Here is a 23,463-nt window from a genome sequence, read left to right as displayed (position 1 = left end):
TGTTTGATCAATTACACTTATCAGTAATAGTCTGAATTATACTATATAATTTATCTTCCCTGGATAGGATTGGAAAAGACAGGTTTTGCTCCAACTAAAGCACAAGGCATCTTCTGCTTATCCATTTCCTCAAAATGTCATCTAAATTCTTAATTTATATTCCAAAATCTGTGTCAGTTTTCTGTCTTCCATCTTCATGAAACAAAAAATACATACTTCTTTCTATCATTTCAGGGATGAAAGAAGAAAAATATATCTTGCTTTATCTATTGGAAGCTAATATCCTCAGTTTAATTTAAATCCCATCTCTTCAAGTAGGAGTAACTTACCAAGTCACTAAGATCAAATCATCAAACCCCTTTGCCTCCCAAAAATAACACTGACATGTCAGATCATGTAACCAAATCCTCTTTGCCTCATATGGAGACTGATAAACTAAATATGATATATGAACTACAGGGAAAAAATAACAAGCTGATACATTGATGCTAGTGGAAAGTGCCTAACAAGACAAGAGTTTCTATTAAAACTTTTTGAACCCTGGTATTCATTATTCTGCTCCTTCCACCTTCCACCTGCTTTAGAGCTGAAAATAAATTCTGCTCATGTACACAGCCTTAAATCTGGATTTTGTTTTTTAAGGATTACTTCCTCCCTCAAATCACGTCGTGAGCCTCCATTTTTGTAGCTGCTTTAGTAAATGCTTGATTTAATTGTATCTACACCTTTCCATGTGATGTGATTGGCCTTTCATGCTAAGATACAACAGCCACAACACAATCATATGAAATTCTGTGTCCCATTTTCCAATTAAAGGCAAGCCAATTATAAAATGTCTTTCAAAGAACTCTCAGTGCAAAAAAAGAAAAATGTGTATATATATATACATACATATATAGATTTACATATATAAATCTATATGTACTTAAGCAGCTCACAATTACTAGTTCAAGAATCCCTGTTAGCCAACAAATTTTGAGTCCTCCGTACTTCCAGTGTACCCAAAGAAGTCAATTTTAAAGAATTCCTGTTACTTGAAGACAGTTCTTAGGAAAAACTCACCCACCCCTTAACAAATTAGGCAAGATGGAAAATCCACTGCAGGCTTGAGGCTATTGCTAGTAGAATTTTCTACTATGTAAGAAAAATTCCTTTTCTTATTCTCTGGGGAAGAACGGCCATATTGTTGGTGATGACATAGTGCTGACGGCATTTTTTACAAGGTGGAAAGTGCCTTCAACTGTGACATGCTCTACTCGGGAGGAAATCAATGCCCTTTACAGAGCCAGAGCTATGTACAGTGAATTCAGAGTGGCAGTACAATCTGAGATACATTACAACTGCTACCCGGCGAGGTAAAAGTGTTTTGCCAGCCTTATCTGCTGTTCTGCTGCTGGAGGAAATGCAGTGTAACTCTTGAAGGTTTGTTCAGGGTTTGTTTGTTTGTTTGTTTGGGGGGGGGGGGGTGTGTTGAAAATTTTGGTGCAGCATTGTTAACTGCAATCTCTATATTGGGTTTCTAAATAAGCTTCCAGGCATTACACATGCCTGAAAGAAAGAACAATTTATATCAATAAAACCATGTACATAAGTGACAGTAAGTCGTGGACCTAGGGGAGGGGATTACCCAAAGCAGCTGAGCTAACAGCTCACCACTGCTGAAAAAGAAAGGCTTTACTTCCTGCCCCTCTGCTCAGCCACATGGTTCCATCCCAGTGACAGTTTTGGGAGACACCAAGGCATTTCTATGAGTCAATTCAACTCAGCAACCCAGCAAGCTTCTCTGGCTAGGTCAGTAAACTAGACAGATGTGTGGAGAGATCTAGCATGAAAGATGGGGGTAGGAACGCATTCCTCTTGAAGCATAAGAATGCATCAGACAAGTGGCTGGGAGGAAATCACATTACCCTTTTGTAATAGGGACCTGACAGATCAGCACACCCTGCCTCACCACCAGCTCTTGCTCCAAGCACAGCCAAAACCAAACGAACTCGTAACAGTTTCTAAAACCTTCTGATTCAACTTAGACCTTTTCAATTCTCATAGAAAAACCAGGCTTGAAAAAACAATCTATTTTGAAGTGCTGGAATTTTCTAACTGAACCACACTGCTTGCTTCTCTGAACCTCTCACAACCATCTCTTCAGCCACATTGCTAAAAGCAACGCTTTTACCTATTGTTATCTGAAACTGCTACCTTTAAAAGTGGAATGACGACAGTATACAGAACCTGGTTATTATTTGTCCTTTAAGGCAGGAACATGATGCCTTAATGTTATAATTAGGCTATGGTGAGAAGTCAAGAGTCCAGCAAAAAGCCCTGCTATCTCTAATTCCCCTGTTCAGCTGCACAGCTGGCTTGGACCTGCTGCAAGAATCAATGGAGACAACTTTCCAGTTACCTCAAGAAAGCCCAAATCAGACCTTTATTACCATCAGCACAGATTTTACTGTCTTCCTCTTGTATTCTCAAACATTTAATCATGTAGTGGAAATCTCTGCGCTTCCAGATATTAGACGTACACTTTTGACGAACTCCCCTGAAAAACTCTCTCTCATTTCAGCACTTACTGTCTATCACTCATGGTTCATTTAAAAGGCAGAAATCCTCTAGGGAAACTGATCTCCCTTCAGTTTGTCTCTTCTGTAAGTTTTGTATTTTATCAAGGTTACATTAATGAAAGTACACAGAGACAATTCAGAAATTTCTAAGACAACAGAAATTAGGGTAATGAAAGATAATGCAGCCGACAGAATTTCTGTCACTTCTCATGGGTGAGATAGCATTGCATGAAAACATGTCTCAGAGCAACATTTTTCCTTAAGTCACTCTTTGCCAAAGATTTTAATGCACGCAGTAAAGTGCTGATGCTAAGGTAAATGTCAAAGTAGCAACTGCTTCAATCTTGTAATTTTTCTAATAAACCCACATATTCTTTTTATTACTGTGCAGACCTTTTTCCTCTCTAATGTGCAACTTCCACTGAATTGTTACCTGGATAGCTATTTAGAGCTGCACCCCTGTACCCTCTGGTGCTTCACTGTCTGGTGACGGCTGAATCAAGTGTCAAAAAAGCATTATGCCAAACCAGAAATAATTCAGAAGTGAGTAATTAGGCCAAACACCTATATTTGATCCCTTGTAGGCTGGGTCACTCTGTTTCAGCACAGAAAACCACCATCGGTGATGGCCATGGCACGACTACCATTGTCCTCTGTGATATTTAGATTAAGATATTAATAGGAGAAACTCCTATTATAGGAGGTCTGAAAGCTGAAAATGAAAGTATATTGGAATAAAATTTAATTAGGATCTTTTAGCTCATCAGAGGACTGTGGAATGAGTGCGAATGAACTTACAGGGCTATAGAGACTTGTACCTCCCATAAGAATATGGCTCCATAACTTTTCTTCAACATTTTTAAAGGAAATTCAGCTGTAAAAAAATTGTGATAAACCTAAATTGAACTGAAGCAGCATATCTAATTTTTACAGTCTAGTTACTGCTAATATCAAATATTCATTTCTTCCAACAAGCAGGTAACTATAGCAACAAACACAACATGGCTGTATGCAAAGGTGCCGAGGAATAAAAAAAAAGGTGAAAATCTTTACGTTTGTCTCAGGTTTTTTAATTTTTTTAACCTTCTTTAGAATTACCAGTACAGCTGTCAACTATTTAAAATATCTGCAAATGATTAATTTCGTAAAATATTATGGAGACACTGAACAACTTCTGTACACACACAATGGGAAGACTCCCATTCCTCTCTGAAAACTGCAATCAAAAATAATTTCCAATTAAAATACTTTCCGACAAGAAGAAGAAAATTAATTTAAATTTTAGCTCTAGGACGAAAGGAGAACGAGCAATGTCATGTTTCATTTTCTTCAGCCTGTCACTTCAATTCTCTTTTGAGGAGAACTTATTTTCAGATGATATAATTACAATCCTGAAATGGCAGTTTTAAATATACATGACAGATGTTTATTAAATTGAAATACATTTGGAATAAAATTTACCTCCCCTCCTCTTCACTGCAGAAACAAAGGCCAGATTCTAGGGCCTCTTTTCTGTTGTAGTCCCTTAGACCTGAAATATTTTCATGATTGCCAGTGGAATTATCCCCCATTTCAAAGATTGTAACTCTCCTCCCCTATCAGCAGTACCATGCATTTCGTCTGTAGTGTATATGTTGCCTGGCCCATCTAAGTGTACTTTCAAACTTTATGCAAGGCAACATCCTAGTATAAATACTATAAAGAAAAACGAAGGTGGTAAGGGTATTCATTTCTTATGTTGAAAATACAACCTCATCTAGGACAGGTTGTGGTCCAATATTCTAAAAATCATTAAATGAGCAGTGTCAGGCAACATAGCCTGAAGACATCATATGTTGTGTGTCAAAAAAGAAAATTCAACATTCATAAATACTGCTCCATGGTACCACCAACCCACAAGGCAGAATTCATATTTGAAGATGGTAGTATAATGTGGCACAATCTTAAAGTGTTTACAAATCACTTTTCTGAGTGAGCAATATCTTCCCTTAAGAGTGATTTATATATGGTCTTGAAGGAGTCAGCTTATACTTGTTCTGCAGAGAGAATGATGCTTTATGGATTTCCTCTCAAGGAAATTGAGTTTGCCTTAAAAAAAAAAAAAAAAAAAAAAAAATCCATGACACAAGACAGATCAAATTAAAGATGTCAAAAGCAAACTGTAAAAAGTAATCAGCAAAACTGAATTATATGCATAAACGGCAGCATTTTTAATCACTGACAGAGAATTCAGTGATCTTCCAGCAAGGAAAAAATCAATCATTTAGGGAACTTTCATAACCATATAACACATATAAAGAAAAGGCTAGCCCTTCTGTGGTAAATGGAACTTCTTTAATTCTACAGTAATCAACCACATGATTGAAGGACTTCATTTATGCCTTAAATTTTGAGCTTCTGAAATGTGTATATATACATAATATGGACGTAATGTCCAACATTTACAACTAAAAACAGATTCAAAGGCTGTCACTAGTCTCTCTGGGATGTTCCAGCTATATTTTAATTAAGATTTCAATTTTGGCTCTTTGCTATATATATAAAAATGAAAAAAAAAATTAGGCAAAAAGTTACATGAATGTATTACAAGTGAAACACTAGTGGATTCTCCAGTCCAAAAGAGAAGCAGAGAAGAATTTGATTAACATTACTCTCTATATTTATACATGCTTAATTCAACAATTTATCCAACTCCAGATCTCTTCAAAGGGATGTTTCTTCAGGATATTTCTGTGTATTTACCTGTGTTTATCTGTTCCAAGAACTAAAATGGATAATTCAATCAAATGTACCAACATTATTCACATTCTGCCTTCTCAGATTACCTTTTAATTGATTTACTGAGTATATAAACAGAAAACTAAAAACTGTTATTCATGTAGTCTAAGAGGGGTTTTTTTAACCTTGAATAGAGCTTTATATAACTCAATAGTACAAACTCAGGACTATGAGATATTGACATAACTAAATAGAGAAATGCTACCTAATACTTCACAGAAGGCAAAAGAATACAATTACACTGAGAGGAAAAGCTGAAAATAAAAAAGTCCCACATTTTAATTCATGTTATTGTAATTAGATACTCCAGCACAAAGGATAGGTACAATTAGGCAGAATTTGGAGAGAAAGAATTTTCTCATTGATGGTATTAAGATAAAATCTCCTACAAAACAGCATATTTAAAATATTTTTTGCTACATACACTCTAAAAATAGAAAGTCATAAGAAAACAAGAAAGATAAAGTGAAAATAAAATGAGAAAGATGAACCTGTTATCTGATTGGTATTTGGAGAATCAAAAGTAACGTTCCATTGATGCCAGAGGAATTATCCCACAATAACGGCACTGGGAAATCTGAATTATGCTAGCGGAACACTAAAGACAATATATTTTTTTCTGTTAAAAAAAAAAAAGGGGGGGGTTATGGAATCTGGATCCAAACCAAAATTTTATAGATAGATTCTCTTTTCCTTTTTGGTATTAAACGTTAATCTAAGGGTTTTCTTTTCTTTGTTTTCTCTCGGGAAGATGACCAGTATGTCATCTGCCAATCCCAATTTCTGGGTAATTCTCTCCCTTGCCAAGATGTTAATACAGCATACAGATGCATAAATGTTTGGTGAATTTCCCACAATATTAGGGTTAAGTGCTCATTACAGTCACAAGTATGTTGCCAGTATATATTTGATACTGCTCTTGACTAAAGGTAGAGTTGTTAATCGCTTGGTTTCCAAAGCTTTATTGTATTTTGAGAAAAGAAAGAACAGTGATTGATTTTCATACTAAAGCACACAAAATTTTCCCTCCTGAAGCATCTCTGGGGTAACTCTTGTAGAGTCCCAAGCACTCTGAGCTGCAACTCTGATATAGCTAAGCAATTATTCCTATAGTGACTTTGAAGTAATTCCATTTACTTTTCGGTACTAACTCTACTTGAGTCATGCTGGTTGTAAACTGACTACTTCCAGATGTTTTCCCTTTTGCTCTCTCTCTTAAGCACTGAGCATTCTGAAAGTATTGACACTTGATGCAAAAATCAAACTTTTAAGATAGAAAACTCAAAAAGTTTTTCTCAAGCATTAACTGCGATACATCTTTACTACTTCTATAACAAGGGGGAATTCATCTTATCCAGACAGTAAAACCTGTTTGGAAGCTAGGGATATTTGCAAGAAAAAGAGGGTGTATTGGGATTAATCGTAGAGACTTACTTCTACCTTTTGTAGTCATATTCCTCAGCCCTAAGAAAGGATTGAAAAACATGGGCAGTGAGAATCTTTCAGATTTTTCTCACCTTTTGGCCCTTCCAATCCTCTCCCTCCTGAACTGAAGCCATTGCCCCAGGCATCTACAAAATGCATGGTATGTCTCTAATCTGGATTTTCTAAGTTTTACTATCTTCCATTGTAGCTGAACTTTAGTGACCATCAGGCCCTTCATACTAGCAGATATGTGCCAGCATTTATTAATTTAGCAGCGCACTCTGCAAAATCTGCCACTTGAAGTTTTTTTGTTATAAGTACACCACTTCTTTTGCCCTCTTAGACAGTCACTTGTCACAGTGGGATTTTAACATCTAAACATCCACAGAGCTAATATGCCGTTCAATTTTTTAAATAAAGAAACTCTAGCCAAAAAAGATAACATTTCAGTTATCAGCCTGTATTCAAAGTATATGGGCAGCTGATATCATGCTTTGTGTCACTCTTAGGAAGTGTCCTGAAGATCTTTTATAAATCTCTCTGCAATACATCAGTGCCAGAGAAACTCGTGATGTTTAGATGAGTGACATGCCTAGAGGATCAGCAAACTGTCTGCCACAGGAGCTAGTGATACCAAAACTCCTGACCCAAAACATGAGAGGGAGAATATAAATATTTCTCAGTGCACCTACAGAGGACTGCAAGTTTGAAAAATCATATTCACATCTTCTTGTGGAAAATATGGAGCTTTTCCAGAAAGTAAGCTATTATAGGAGTATATATTTTAAAATGACGCTTGGAGTCATCAATAGTTGAGAATCACCTCGTTTTCATACTATGGTGGATAACATACTAGAGGAATGAAGAGCCAGTAGCCTACCTAAGAAATAAATCCAGGATCCTCATGAAGAGCTGGGAATGCTCTTTATTCTTCCCTCAGTATCAGAGGGAAACACAGAGAGAGCAAGTAGAAAAAGATTCCTTTGAGAGATGGTTTGGGATTTCACGTGGTTCACCTACATAGAGGATGGAAACACGTCCCTGCAGAAGCTCTGCCTGTTAGGTGGTTATTATTTATCCCACCAGCAAACTACAGTTTAGAAAGCTTAAGAAGAATATATAGCAATTATCTCAGTTTATATTGGATGAAAGTGTAAAGGAGCACCTACACACAGATGTTGGCCAGCAGATCTGGCAGGATGATAATCTGGAGTCTGTAATAGCTAGGGGTTTCTACCCACAGCATTGTTGTGAACAAACCAGAGTTTAGGACTGCAAAGGAAAGCCTGCTGTGGCCTCAGCCACCCACACAGAGGAGCCAACGCAAGAATTTGAAGGGAGCTTCAGCGGTCACTAGGGTTTTGTAGCCATTCATGCTCAGTTCAGAGTTGGAAACGTAAATGCAAGACATAGAGTATAAGCAGTAGCTTATTCAGTGAGCCTTTCATTTACAAAGAAAGCAAATGTGTTTGTTCACCCAATGGTTTTACTTTTTCCAGAGGTAGGATTCTTACATGTTGTGTTTACTGTTTTGAAGGAAACCCATTCAGTGATTTATCTGCCTTGTGATCTTGATATTATATTCACTGCCCAGAAAGAGTCAGTAACATTGTGTTGAAATGGCTGCCCATGAGGTTCCTGATGTGATATGTTCACCCCTCATCGATTTTTATAGAAAAGAAAATCTGGTCCGTATTATTGTCAGATAATTTTCTTTTTTTTTTTTTTAAAAAAAAAATCTGGCTATCAAACTATGTATTGAATTGAATGAAAGCAGAAACAGATAACAATGTAATGAAGAGTTTGCAGAAATTCTGCCACTACAGCTTTATGCAGATCAGACTTTTTTTTTTTTTTTAAATGAACAATTTTTCTAATGTTCTGACAATGGGAATCTTTACTTTCCTAACCTGGATGATACTACTTATATTTTGACATATATAATTTTTACTTTTATTTACCTCTTTTGCACAGCTGCTTTCAAGATTTAAGAATGGGTTAATGAGCTTTCTCATCAAAAACATAATAGGAATCAAACTAAGAATTACTGGTACATCTAGTAAAATAAGATTCTTTCCCACAGCAGACATTTAAGGCCAAATGTTGGAAAGTTCATCATAAACTTAACTTTAAATATGAGTTTACCTCTCACTAACAAGCACTTTCCATCTCTCTGTCCATTTGTTCATAAGCTAGCATTATAACCGGAAGCTTTATTCTCCCCATTTTTCTACTTTTCTAACATTTGAGATACGATGGACTATGGAATAATCTCTGAAAAGAGACTGAAGACCCACCACTTTTTCTCTGACTGAAGACCCACTGCTCCCCACATTTACAAGCATCAGAAACCATAGTATGAGAAATGCATTAATCAAGTGAACAGGATGAATGACCTGTTTATCTTGTATTTTAAGCAGAAAAGAAGTATGAGATATTGCCGTATCTGTCACTAAAAAAACCCAAACCATAGAAATTGAGGTCCAGCTATGGAATTTACTATATTGCAAAACAAGTTAAAGGTGTGCAAGTGGGAATTCTGTCAGAGAAGACAAGACAAAATGATACAATTATTCCAACTCAGAGCCGATATGCTCCAAGGTATACGTTTTCCCACAATCACTGTAAATATGAATATTTTAGAGGTTAATATGAAGATCAAATGTGGAATACATTTGCTGAAAAGATTAATATCTTTTCATTAAAAATGAGAGTGCACTGTTGGTTCAGCATTTGCATTTAGATCGAGTAAGTTATAAGTATATTGACTGCTTAAGACACATATCTCCAAAATGGAAAACATGGATAAAAAGGGTAGTGTCCATCTGCAGAAGTGGACAAGCTTTTTCTATTTCCTACTGCTTCCCCTTCAGAGAACTTAAGCCCTATCAACAAGAACGCTGTGATTTACTTATCACAGCAGAACTGGTTGAATACTGTAAAGAACATTTATGCAAGCATTCATTCCTTCATGTGAGCAGTGTATTGGTGAATATGTATCAGTGGGCTGCTGTTGACTTGAAAAATTGCTAGACACTGTACAGTCATTCATCAATGTATGGATAGGAATGGGCATTTGCTAGTTGTTATACACTGCTTTTTGTTGCAGTTGTTTAAAGCTTAGAGCCGTCAGGTTAAGCGGGAGGCTCAGCCAGCTATTACATTATTACAAGCGGTCCACATAAACATGAGCAGGATGGGTTAATGTAACTCCAGGTTTCTCATCGTTTATGGCATAAGGCTTTCAGCTCCACTTTTACAAGTAATAAAGAGAGGGAAAGGTATATATGATTCAAATAACGGTAGATTGAAGCACCAAGATTGGTTCAAATGGTTACAGAATATAGCACTTGCTTACTGAAATGGTGGCATGGCTTGCGCAGGCACACTGAGTGTCAGTCTCACTCGAGAACATACATTTCATGTAACTGAATCTAGCCCAGGGTTTCTCAGAATCACAGAATACTTGAATTGGTTTTCTTGAGAAGAGGTGTTTAAAAACATATGTGACAGCATATAGTCCAGCATATAGCAGATACCTCATTTGTAAACTATTTGTTCACTTTAATTCAAATTAAGCACAGCAGTTCCTATCAAAAGCAAAAGCATATTACTCCTCAAACTGTGAGAAGTAAAGTAAATATTTCACTTAAGCAACTGTGGTGGCAGCTTTCTTATAGTACTTTAGTCATATAAAATTTATACAAATCATACAGCTACTTTCCTGCAGAGCAGAGAGGTCTGTAACACTGGCAAAACAGCATTGTGAATAAGCAGAAAAACTGATTACTGATCCATAAAGGAAATTTAAGAGTTGATTCTACAAGACTACAAGCGTTTTCTCCTCCTATGCGCATGATGAACATTATTTCTCTTTCACTGCAGGGAAGTGTCACTTTGAAATGGACTCTCCATCCCTGAAATACAAAATTCAAGACATTTCCCCAAGGTTTTTTTCCTCTTTTTTACTTCTTCTTCCCTCCCCCCCCTTTTTTTTTTCTTTCCTGTTGTGCTCTATTTCAGGTCATTTAGACCATACACTTTGACGGAGGGCATCCTTCTCCTCCGAATTTATGAATCAAAATGTATTCTCCAATGGATATCTGGAGGTATAATTTGCCCCCTAACACTCTTCAATCTTTATTGCTGACACATTCAAGGATGCCTAACTCCCACAAGAAAAAAAAAAACCACATTAATCTTCAAAAATATGTCCTTACCTGCCTTCTGAAAATGAAAATGGATGTTCTTTGAGAAATTATCTGAGTTTCACTGCAAACCCTGAGGATCATGCACCTTTGGAAACAATTTTGAATCTGAAAAATTTATAAATAAAAATACTCTGGTAGATTCAGGCCATACAAATCCTGCATGGTGCTAAGTCCTGGAGCCACGAAGCACTCAGCTTCCCTCAGCAGATGTCAATAGAAATCAAAAGCACTCAGCAGCTTGCTGGATGTAATCTGTGGGATTCCTACATACACTTCTTCTGCATACTGGAGAGAATGACTTTTTTGCTTAATGCTTTTGTAGGTGATACTATACTACGGAAATAGCTCCAAAGCACACGCTGTCACCCTTCCGTGCTAAATCAAACACTCATTCAATTACTACCAAAGTTAAAAAAATAAAATAACTAGGTTGGGGATCTGAAAGCAGACAGGCAACTCAAAGAAAAGACCTCAGATGACCTTTCTGTTTCTAGATAGTGCAAGAAAGAAAACAACCCTAAAGAGAGAGTGATGCCTCCCACGTTACATATTCCTTCTGATGCCTTATGCACAGAAGAGCTTTGGAATAGCCTTTGAAGGAGAGGTCAGTTATCACACCAGGGAGCATTCCCACCTCCATACTCTCAATTTAGCAAGAGACCTAATAAATGCCGTCACAGAAAAGGAAATTTTGAAGGTTTGTAGGAACTTAGCAAAATTGTCTTCATTTTGAGCTCATCCTGTGTAGCTAAAAGAACAAGCAGATGCACAGTTGAGGTTCACCAGAAAGAAGTTAATTCTTTCCTTTTTCCTTTATTTTAAATTTTGTTTTATTTTAAAAATGTCTACTTAGAAATTACTTTTAATTCTAAAGTGCTACCAGAAAAAAATGTTTGATTTGATTTTCACCTCCTTAAAATTATTAACCCAGATGTTTGTTTATGCATGCTGGGATTCTCCCACATATATTCAATTGGATATAAAAACTGAGCTCTCTAGATGGCCAAACTTTATTTTACTTTAGGATAAATTCCTGTATTTTGATTCTTTGCACTGAAACAAGAATTTCTGAGGCTATGCCATAGCAACTTCTGAAAATGTTGAAGCATGGAAAAATAATATGGACTATACAGTGTGTGCAAAACCTGCCAGATGCTTTGTATTTCCACTTCTCAGTGTCTCCCACGGGGCAATACCCCCAGTCTCCTGCTCCCTCTGATGCACAAACATGAAATAAATGATACTTAAAATAATAAAAAAAAAAAAGACCAAAACAAAACCCCAAACAATTTATATTCTGTTAATTCATCTTAAATGATATGGAAAGTTTCCCAAAAGCATCAAGATCCAAGCAGTGGTAAAACTTACTAAAAGAGGTAGAAAACATGAGTAATTTTAATCCGTGTTTTAACATGCTTTAAAAGAGTTCATATCAACCTCTGGTGCATATACATATGATTAATGAGAATAGTTTTCTCCCTTCTCCATGTCCATCCTAGAGAATTTTTACTTTAATTCAGCTTCTTAATTAGTGTCTAGGGCTAATACAGTTTTAAACAGTACACCTCCAAAGAACAACTAAGAATAATCCACTTTTGACTGGTACTCACTTTTAAGATTCAAATAGAAAATAAATAGAGCTAGCAAAAGACAGAAAAATCACAAGCAATTGACCCAACTTAAAGTCTATGTAAAATCTAGGAGAAGCTGCTGGTTTGAATTGGCAGTCATGAATAATCAGATTCACCAGGACCAATTCTTGCAGTTTCTGGAGCTGTGGAATTCTCCAGCAGAAATGCACCTGCCCCCCATATAAATACTGCGTGTATCTTCATGAGCTACACCCAGTTACCTGCAAATACTGCTCACTCAAATCACAGTCATCAAAAAGGATCAGCTGAGTTGTTCAACATCCCTTCTCTTTTCCAAGCAATGGAAAACATTAACGAAAAAGCTTGCTGTTCCCTATGCCTGTCTACTATAATACATTCTCCACTGAGATGCCAACAAAAGAAGGGTATGAACTGAGGAGGTAAAAGCATTCTTCTCTCCTGTTCACAAATACTGTTTCATGTGGTCTTTGCCCAACCATCATTCAATGTCTCTATCTGTATTTTTTGTCCTCTGATGTTACACACCTACTAGCAAGGCTTTCAGGGGAAAGATCATTTCTTTGTCCCATGTTTCTACAATGCACTTCATAGAAGATTGTGATAAATAGCCAAAACATTTAAGATCTACAAAGGTTCACCAGAAAAAAATATAACAACAGTAAGGCACTGATATCAGCTGATATCCTACAGAGGAGTGGCAAATAGTACTCCCTCCTGCCCACCAACTTTCCAGCATCCTGAAAGTCACTTCTTCAAGCCTGGTGATACGCAGATACCTTATTCCCTATGCAGTAGCTAGACAGACATTTCCTCCTCCAGATGTTACTCCTGTCTCTCTCCGAGGCAGACAATTCTTTTACAATAATTCAATGTCATGAACAATTCAATGAATAATTCAATGTCTTATGTAGAAATACATAACAGTTATTTATATAGTATCAAGATTATGTTGGTACCCAGAATTGTTCAGAATAGGATCATTAGGCCGCTTGTCCCTAAAAGCTGCTATTAAGGTTAAAAATAAAAGTTATACATCTTTGACCGTGAACGGCTACCTCCACAGATCTAAAAAAGGAGGCATGACTACCAGTTTCTACACAAGACATACATAACAGGAAGGGGGAGAAGAGGCTGAACCCACAAAGATGACAGAGAGCACAATACAGAGCATCTTGTGAAGAAATGGAAAACATACTTTTTCCCAAGCCTTTCATCTGACAAGACAATATTAGACTGGACTTCAACTGCAGATAATGCTTGTTTTTAGAGTTAAAATTTTACACAGCCCTACATTTTGGCTCATAAAACATACAGCATCAACAACAACATACAGCAGCAACAACAAAAATTACTTTGCAGTTTCAAGACTGCAGCTTGCCATGTCACCTTCAAAGTAAAGGTACTGAATCCACTATTATTAAAAATCATGAGGAATTCAGATCTTGCTTTCAGGATATACTACCCAGCCATAATACCCGTTCGATTGAGGCCAGACTTCTTGTATGAAGACAGCATCATTATTTCATGAATCACCAGTGACCTTTGGAAGATACTAGGAAAAGCAGGCATGTTCATTCCTTTCCATTGATTTTCTAATTTTGAGTAAATTGGTTTAATCTGGGGAATGGTTATCTATTAGGAATAAAAATACCTAACCTGGCTTTAGAAAACAGTGTAAAGCTTTTCAACTGAAACAATGAATTTAGAAGGGGAACTTGAGGCAAAGAGGTAGTGATTATATAAATCTTAACTTGGGCATGATTCTGTGGCCAGCCACACAAGTATGAAAGAATTGGAATCCCTCTAGACTTAAAGAGAGATCTACAGGCCCAGACCTTATTTTTGCTGCACTGTGTGTCCGGTTTACCCATTAAATATCTGCTGCTGGAAGCGCCTGCAGAAAAACTACTCACCTAAAATAGGAAGTGGTATGGGCATCATTTTCCTCTGGTTAAAATGAGAAATAATGTGCTGAATATTGAGAACATTGGACAGTCCTGAATCTAAACCAACTTAGAAGACAAGTTCAGTAAATCAGCACATACCTGAAACAGCCTGCAAGAAAATAACTTGGTTGTCTCTGGGAACCTAAGAGCACATGGGGCTACATAATCAAAAGAAATGGTGGTTTACAGAGTAACTGTTTAGGTCATCATTGTATTGGTGCCCAGATCTCATATATTCTGATAACTAAACCTTTGTCTTAACAGATTGGCTCTACTTTATTATCTTCTGAACATGAAATCATCATACCTAAGCTTTCTTTGCTATCAATTTATGCTCTCCTAATGTTAATCAACTATAATAAACATAGATTTTTGGCCCCATGGTAATTCACCTTAAAATCACATGCAGACTACCTGTCTCTTTACTATTCCTTTTTTGTATTTTCATTTTTTGCCTATGGGGTACCAAGTTAATTAGTCCATTAAGTCCACTCAATAAAAAGAAAATTCTAGAAAAGTATTTAAAGCACCAAATTGTAACAATCTCATAGCAAGCTATATGCCCAATTAGTTAGTTAGTTTGTTTTTAACTTCCACACAGTCAATTGGTAACTCGAAGTTGAATTCCACATATTCCTGAGATCTTTGCTCTCACCATCCAACACTAAATGTCTTGCCTAGAAATTATGAACTACTAGATTTATAAATATTGATCAGAGCATGTAACTTCTTACTCCCAAATAAGAAATAAACAAAACTCCTAAAAGACTCCTCAAAGTTGAACATCTGAATCCCCACCCCCGCAATACGCTGAGCCTCTTTTCACATCACAGAAGATGATTATAGGCACAAACACTAAAATGTCAGACTGGCGATAGGAAAATGTTCACTTACCTCACGATCCAACAGTACAGGCGACACCACTGTAACAATATCTCCCTTTTCTGGGTCAATATAGAACATATTTGGAGATGGCTTAGTAGGTGTCTGTTTGAGGATGTTATATCGCAGAAGAGCATTGTCTGTGCTAGAGTCATCAGCATCAAATGCTGTCATACGCATCACAGTTGTTCCTAAGGGAAAGGTGGACAGACAACAGAATGCAGTTAGCAAGAACATGTAAAATCATGCTGCCTTCACATGTGAGAACAGGTGGGTACAATACGTAATTATCTCATCAAGACCACTAAGTAGTTTCACCTGATATTTAGTCTGTACTTGTATTTGTATTATTTTTACTTGCTACTGAGCCAACAACAAAAGACTAGTGTTTCTGGTTTGCAACAGACATATTACTCTAACATAAGTTCCCCATATTTGTATGCTTTGTTGCCATCCTTATTAATTGCATTTCACTAAATGAACTACAGATGTATCTTTTTCACTTTAAATTCTACAGGTAGAACGTCTACAGGATATTTATGATGAAGATGACAATGCTGAAATAAGAGAAAGGTCTCTATTTTCACTTTAAAGTCTTGCACAGTTTCAGAATTAGTTGGACATTATAATTTCCATCAATAAGAAATTTTGTAATGACTAGAGCCTACGTTATTCTAATTTCAACCTGTACAAATTTATGGGCTTATTGTATCAGCCTCAGTAACAAATCCTATAGCATACAGTTCTGCTATAGAGTGCAATAAGGTAAACGCTGTTGACTGCACAGATTCCTAAATGATGTACAGAGGAAAAACCTCACTCTACTTCTGCATCACAGTTAATACAGGGAGGGCTGAGATGGTGCCAATTCTCTGCTTAGCTAGTGGAATGCATAGTCATGCATCACAGGATTGAGTCTTTTCCTCTCCCTTAGACAGGCACACCAGAGGCTGACATAGCCTACAAAATTCTGTCATACCATTCTTTTATTTTTGTAAGGTACACTGAGAACCTAAGAAAGGAAGTAAGTAGGCACCTGGGCTGAACCATAAGATATTCACCCCTGGACCATTACGATTTCTTAACCAGTTCATTTATAGGTATAAATGTACGCATTATTTTTTTAAAAAAATCTAACTAAAAGTAATATATCATCACACAAAACCTAAAGTATTTCTGGTAATATTGACCTGAAGAAAGAATAAAATCCAACCAAATAACAAAAAAGTCATGATCAAATCAACAAACTAGTTTTAATGGTGAATGAAAGTTAAGTAACAAATTAATGCAAAAGGTATTAGCAAACTTTATACAAATAATTAATCTAGGAAGGTATCCATTCTTTTGTCTAAAAATCCCAACTAAGCAATTTATCAAATTCCATCGATTATACAGTTTACATTTAAGTAGCTTAGCACTGAAACCATATTATCTAATGTGTGAATGTCAAATTCAATGTCACAATGTCAAAATTAGTTATAATTCTTTGTTAGAGGTTAATTCTTATGTGGTGGTTAACCCTTTCTTTTCCACTGTAGATTTCCAGTGGGCAAGTATTATTTTAAAATATCATGATGAAACACATTTCAAATACAACAGTTTCATTTCTTAACAGGTCTGTAAGGCCATATGATCTGTTCTCAGTATCCACATAGCCTTTTGTGGCAAAATAACCACAAGTGATTAAAACCTTCTGGTACAGACAAGGCCTAAGACATTACATTGGAAGTGCCTGCAGAACAGAAATATATCTCATTCATGTAAAATGATAAACAGTGAGTTTATATTCTTTGTGAAGGCCTTGAAGCACAGATCGCTTAAAACTCAAATAAAAATGAAATATTGTGGTAAAAGTAAAAACAAACCCAGCTTCATTTATAGCCTGACATAACAACTGCCTGGTTCACTGTTAAACAAACACAACTGGCTTGTTTAGATATGTTTCTTCTTTTTTTCTTTTGCTGTACTTCCCAGAGTACAAAGTATTGCCTCTTGTTGGAGTGACCTTGAATATAAGCTCTCAAAGGTTTTGCTTCATTGCTACTTCAGGCAGAGTTACCCCCTTGAGAAAAATAACAGAGATCTGACAGCATGTTGGTTTTATTCACCAGGGATTAAAGGTCAGACAGCTCAAAAAGAAACTTACCACTGGATACCACGCCATGTTTTCAGGTATTACAAGATGATCCTAGCCCTGATATTTTCACCTACTTTGTTTGAGACTTCTTCAGAAGAAAAAAGACAAAAGAGCAGCTTTCTGTTTTGAAGAATTAAGATTCACCCTCTTTTCACAAGTACAACACACTGCTATTTTTTAGATGTTTATCGCGTTTCAACAAGATTATTATATTCATATTAGTTAATGTGTTTCATGAAGATCTCCTAAGTGACAAGACTTCAGTGAAATAAATAAGAATTAAGGCAAATCTTCAAGGGATCTTAAAGAGTGCCCAAGTACAAGTGAAATTCAATGGGTTTCAGTACGCAACTCTTTCCTGAAAAATGCAATTTAATAAGTTGCTATACTCAAGTACATTAGACTATATTTTAAATGAATATATAGTTGCTACCATTATTAATCTATTAGATGAGCTGATGCTCAGCAGAGATTTAGAAACTGATTAAAATATATACTCAGGTAGAAATCCTATTTATACAGCTTTCCTAGACAGTTCTACTGAAATATTTCTGATGACAAGACTGTGGAAGGCACATGCAGATTTTAAGATCTGATGTACATTTCCAAATCTCAAGTTACTCTGGCATAAAACTGGCTTAATACAATGGCTGAATCTGATTCTGATTTGCCAGCTGCAGTTTGTTAACCTTTCAATTTGCTGGACATTATCTTTTTCTGTGCAATCATTCCTCTGGTGCATACAGATAAGAAATTCCAGCAACTCAGAAGAGCAGAATTTTACATATATTTTGCATAGAGATGCTAGCTCCAGGAGGAAAGCTGTAGAGAATTAGAACCATTTGTTTCTATGTTGCTTTTGTCAAAAGTTTTGAGATATTGGTTTCTAGCTACCATTGAAGTGGCATTTACAGTTAAGTAAAAGTTATTCTATTCTCACAAGTTCATATAACAGATGTAAAAATGCACATAAAATTTGGGGTTGTCTTTAGATGTCATTACGCATTAGTACAGTCTATGTAAGGTTGTGCCTGTTTTCTCTTCATGAACATCAATACAGAAAACTACACCTCTTTACGCATCACCTATATGCTCGCATCGCTACAACCACCAGAGGAGCTGCTGAATACCGTGGCTGAAAACAAAAAGGAAGCCTTTGCACTGAGTTGAATGTTGGTGCTAGGTTTCTGCAGCCATGCTGAGAATGGCTTGTCCTCAGAAACATATCCTTTATGCTCTTGTGCTCACAAGCAGCTTTGCAAACTAACCAGAGTTCAGTGCTGTCCATTCATTTCAAAGCACAGTGGTACCTACTCTATATTCTATTCCATTAAAACAAAACAACCCCCCCACACACACATATACAAAAAAGCTAGAATGGGCTAGTATTTGTGGTTGATGCCTCAAAAATCACAACAGCTTTAAACCAGCAGCTAAAATATATGCCAGAGATCTTTTGGAGAAGTCTGATAGCTGTGTTTCCAGGGAAGAACTTTCCTATCCTAGCTGATGTGTTCACAGAGAGAACACACATGCCCATACATTTGGGATTGGACCAGCACAAAAGACAACATGTATAGACATCTCTTTCCTAAAAATATAGTGACACAAATTTTTATTTTAAAAGGCTCTACAGCATACATCCGGTCCAAAAGAGTTTAATTCAAGATGCACGCTTCCTCAGTATTACTTCTTCATCATAAAGTTTTATTCTTCATAAAAGATTCATTTCCCCAGACCCATAAACTGACTACTTCTAATTCAGTGTCATTTTATAAATACTTCCATTCCTGGCATCAATCAAATGCAGCTGGCTTTCAAACCACAAAACAACAGCTTGCTACATTATCATGTTAAACAATATATATTAACTTATCAAGCTGAGGAAGAAATGTCTGCAAAATCAGCAACTTTATAGTTCTGCCGACGATGTGCAGATACTCATTGAGGCAGTCTCTCTCACTAAAGGTATAGTTATGCCTTGGTGTATTTCAATATTCATGGTTTATTTGTCACACCTTCTGGGCAGTTTCACGATTACTATAATCACTCTAAAGCTCCACTTGCACCTCCCAGCATATATCCCACTAGTCAAGTCATTGCTCTAGAGGCTGCAGCTATCAATCTGTTGATTGTTCCTTCGGCCTGTAAGTTGGCTTGGAAATATTGGCAAAAAACTCCTCTTAGGCATTAAGAAGTAAAACACAATGCTTGCACAATTTTGTGGTGATTGGAGCAGATGGTTTCTTGGGAAAAAGCTCTTTGGCATTTTGTTATTTAGCCCTTAATAACCTTTCTATTTCCTTCTTGCTTTCTTTTATTTTTTTTTTCTTAGTGCCTTTTTTTTTTTTCTGTCAAGATGCCAAGAGAGCATCAGGAACAGTTCAGCTGATGGATGAGATTACTACTAACCCCCTATACCTGTTATTTATTTATTATATTCAGCTGCCGTTTTTACAAAAAGGACTGGAATGTAGTGGAAGTGAGGCCTATTTCTAGCTTGATTAAATGTGAACAAGTGTCTTAACCCTACAGCCTTAAAAGAAGACTCTGAATTTGAATACTAACATTAAAATATTATCCAGTTCAAGGACTGAACAGTTTTAAATTTATGAGAGCTACAGTGCTCGAAAACTTCACACTGGAGTTTTCTCATGTTATTTTCGCTCTTTTTGTGAGTATATTCAGTATGTTAAATGGTTTCTACGTGTGCTACAGAAAGGGAAGGGTCTACTTTCCTAATTAACATGACAGGACTGCCGAGTTTTATTTCCACCTTCTTCACAAGTTCAGATATACCTCCATACACTGATAATAATCAGTTGCACAATGGTATACTTTCAACTAAAGCTATTTTAACCCAAGAAGTAGAACAAAAAATGTAAAATGGGATGAAACAGGAAGAAATCAAGAGGGTTACCTATGTCTCTAGAGCACATTACATTTATTACTACAGAAAAAAAAATGACACCAACTTTCAGAAAATGGAGCGAAGGAGGATACCCTCCTGACTACTATACTCATCACAACTAATTACATGTTTGACTGTCTTTTTGTACTTTAAAGACAACAAGCACCAGGGAAGCAAAACAAATATAAGAAGAAAGGTCTATTATGGTTCCAATCAAGTACATTTGAATTGCAACTACAGTTATTACAGTTATTAATTTATGCGTGTTATTAAAAACTTGAAGGCCTTGCTCAATAGAGAAGACATTTAGTAAGAATTAATGAGTTCAGCCTTTTAGCATATCTTACATTTGTATAGGGCAATAATTTTGTACCCTGCACAACTTTTTCATATTGTCTATTTAGATGTCTGCCAAATTCAGGATATGTGTATACTTTTTAAACTAGAATTTTAGAAACTGATCACTGATCAGTACACTGGGCATGCCAACATATTGCAGTCAGCAGGAGAGATGGAGAGATGCACTGGTGAACTATCTGTTATGGCATGAATAATAAACAAACTTCTGTTGATACAAAAAAGAAACTTCAGTAATGTTAAGTAGTGATGAAGAACTCTTAAGAATTGCTACTACCGATAGAGAGTTAATGCAGTCAGAAAGCATATAAATTGCGTAAGAAATAATGGGACATTCCTAGTTGAACATTATGACAAAAAAGTAAAGATGTATGGGAAGGTCAACCTTTAGCAAAACTAGTATTAATTTTTTTTCTCCTAAGACAGCTGTTTTGGTAGAATAAATTATTCACTGCTGGGAGTTTTTGAGAATGAGTTATATACAGTACTGTCCCTAGCCATAGTGTAGGGTAGAGTGTCACGTGACTGAAAACAACGTTAAGAGCTTTCAGGTACCTGCTGCTCCAGGCGAGACGATATATGAAATGTCAGTAAATGAACGTGCATTAGTTGAAGTTACATGATGTGGATGCTACTTTGGTATATTGTGCTTTGTCTCTAGTGCTATGAATGTTTCTTTCTTTAGGGTAAAATTGTTGGGTGAAAACACTGAAAATTGTTAGCCTCACCAAGGACTCCCAAATCATGCATCTATTATCAGTACATACCAGGTTATGAAATTTTGTGGTAGCATAAGTATACTGAAACTTATGCTCTACTGTGTGCAGATACAAGAAATTATGAAGCAAATAAAAAAAGCATTATTTATCCTTTCATAACACTAAGATCCCCATCACAGATCTTATGTTGTACAAAATATGAAACTTGTGGTCCCCGATTGGGATAACTTACATTCTAGACACTGTGCAGTCTTCCCTCACAAAAAAAAATGCACATAGTCTTTGCATTTGTCTGATAGACTACAGATAGCATGAAATAGGCAGTTCAATAAGGAGTAAAATCAATGAAGTTTCATTTCCTATCTGGTATTGTCCAAAGGCTCATCTCCTGGATGGATAAGATGATGTCTTAGAGGGGCTGAAGTCAGTCATTCCCTTAGCAAGACCATTAATAGGACTTTTTCTCCTCTTTTCTTTTCATGAGACTTATATGAATTTCAGGTACTCCTTCAGACAACTTTATCCCTATGAGAAAATTAGTGGAAACTGAGTGATGAGTTCACAAGTTTTGAGGGACTGACTGCCAGACAGATGGATAGAAACACATGCTAAAATTTAACTTATTCAGATGGCTTCTTATTCTTACATGCCTGTTTCTTTTCATCATATATCTATATTCAATCTCAAAAATAAAAACTATTTCCAAGCAGTCAGTCCATCAAGGGAAAGCAATAGGCTGTTTTTTCTCTATGCCAAGTGTACTACTTACTAAGCTTCCCCCTCATCTGAACATATACAGGTATAGAAGTAACAACAGAAACCTTGATATGCGGTGACATAGCTATTAAAGGCTTTTATGTAAGAGGAACAGGGCTGGTTGGTGGAAATGTTCTCCTCTATTTCAGAGTACATGTCAAACTCCTCAAGTTTTAAAGAAATATTAACTTCTCACATTTAAAAAATAAAAGTTTTTAATATTTTAACACACAGGGTTTCTGAGAAAGAAAGTGCTGTGCTGTGTTCCTGAACCAAGTTTATCCTTTCTTAAATGTGCATCTAAACCTCCAGATAACAGGAACAAGGGAAATAGGAGAGGAGAGGAATAGTGGCTACTCTTCTGCTGTTAGAAGCTCCTCACCGAATTATACCTGCTACAACTCTGTCTTCCCCTAAACAGTTCTCCCAGTTCTACTTAACATCATTGTTACCCCTTCAGGAAACAAGCCTTCCTTGCTCAGACACGGGGAAGTCATCACACTTGTTCACATACAGCCTCTTCAGATGGACTGGAAATTACAAGTTTAGTGAAAGAGGACTTAGAACAATAGAGCTGTAGATGAAAAAATGATGTCCTTCCTCCAGATATGAAAAGGCTGCAGAAATAAGCGAACCACCAAAGATTTTTTACTTAACTAAGATTCTGCCTAAGTTCTGGTTCCGTAGTAAAAATGTCACACACTCATGTCTGCTTCCCTTTTGACCAGTGAAGTCTATTAAGAAAAGGCATGAATTACTTCTTGGATCATGACCATAAGCTATAAAAAGTCCCACTGTTCTAATATTCTAACTGCCAATTCATAACATAATATTATATGTCAGATAACATAATTCATAAAGCAATATAAGACATTCTCTTGAAGTAAATGGTTTAATGTAAATGATGATACGCACTGAACATCTCACAGCAGGCGAATATGACAGAACAGTGATTTATGTGTGAAAGAATAGCTATTCAACATACAAAGAGTAAGACTCAGCCCTAGGCACACTCAGAAAACACAGAGGACCCACATTAACTCTGGAGTTTGGCTAGCACTAGGAGTCAATCAGAAAAATCACAGGAAATAAAGGCTAGATGAGACATTAAAACATCATTAAATTTACCCCCCTAAAAACAATGCAGGATCATTCTTGAAAAGATAC

General features: G+C 36.3%; 1 protein-coding gene across 2 annotated transcripts in view; it reads right to left on the bottom strand.

Moving 5' to 3' along the window:
• Positions 1–23,463, bottom strand: part of CDH13 (cadherin 13) — a 521,177-nt gene that overhangs the window by 143,395 nt on the left and 354,319 nt on the right. For both annotated transcript variants that reach the window (XM_072871837.1, XM_072871836.1), the window contains exon 7: positions 15,429–15,607. In XM_072871837.1, coding sequence (XP_072727938.1) covers positions 15,429–15,607 — 179 coding nt within the window. The remainder of the gene's footprint in view (positions 1–15,428; positions 15,608–23,463) is intronic.

The sequence above is a fragment of the Ciconia boyciana genome, chromosome 9, assembly GCF_034638445.1.
Source record: "Ciconia boyciana chromosome 9, ASM3463844v1, whole genome shotgun sequence".
Classification (NCBI taxonomy): domain Eukaryota; kingdom Metazoa; phylum Chordata; class Aves; order Ciconiiformes; family Ciconiidae; genus Ciconia; species Ciconia boyciana.
The sequence above is the reverse complement of the archived record's forward strand: the minus strand, read 5'-3'. Positions and strand labels throughout refer to the sequence as shown.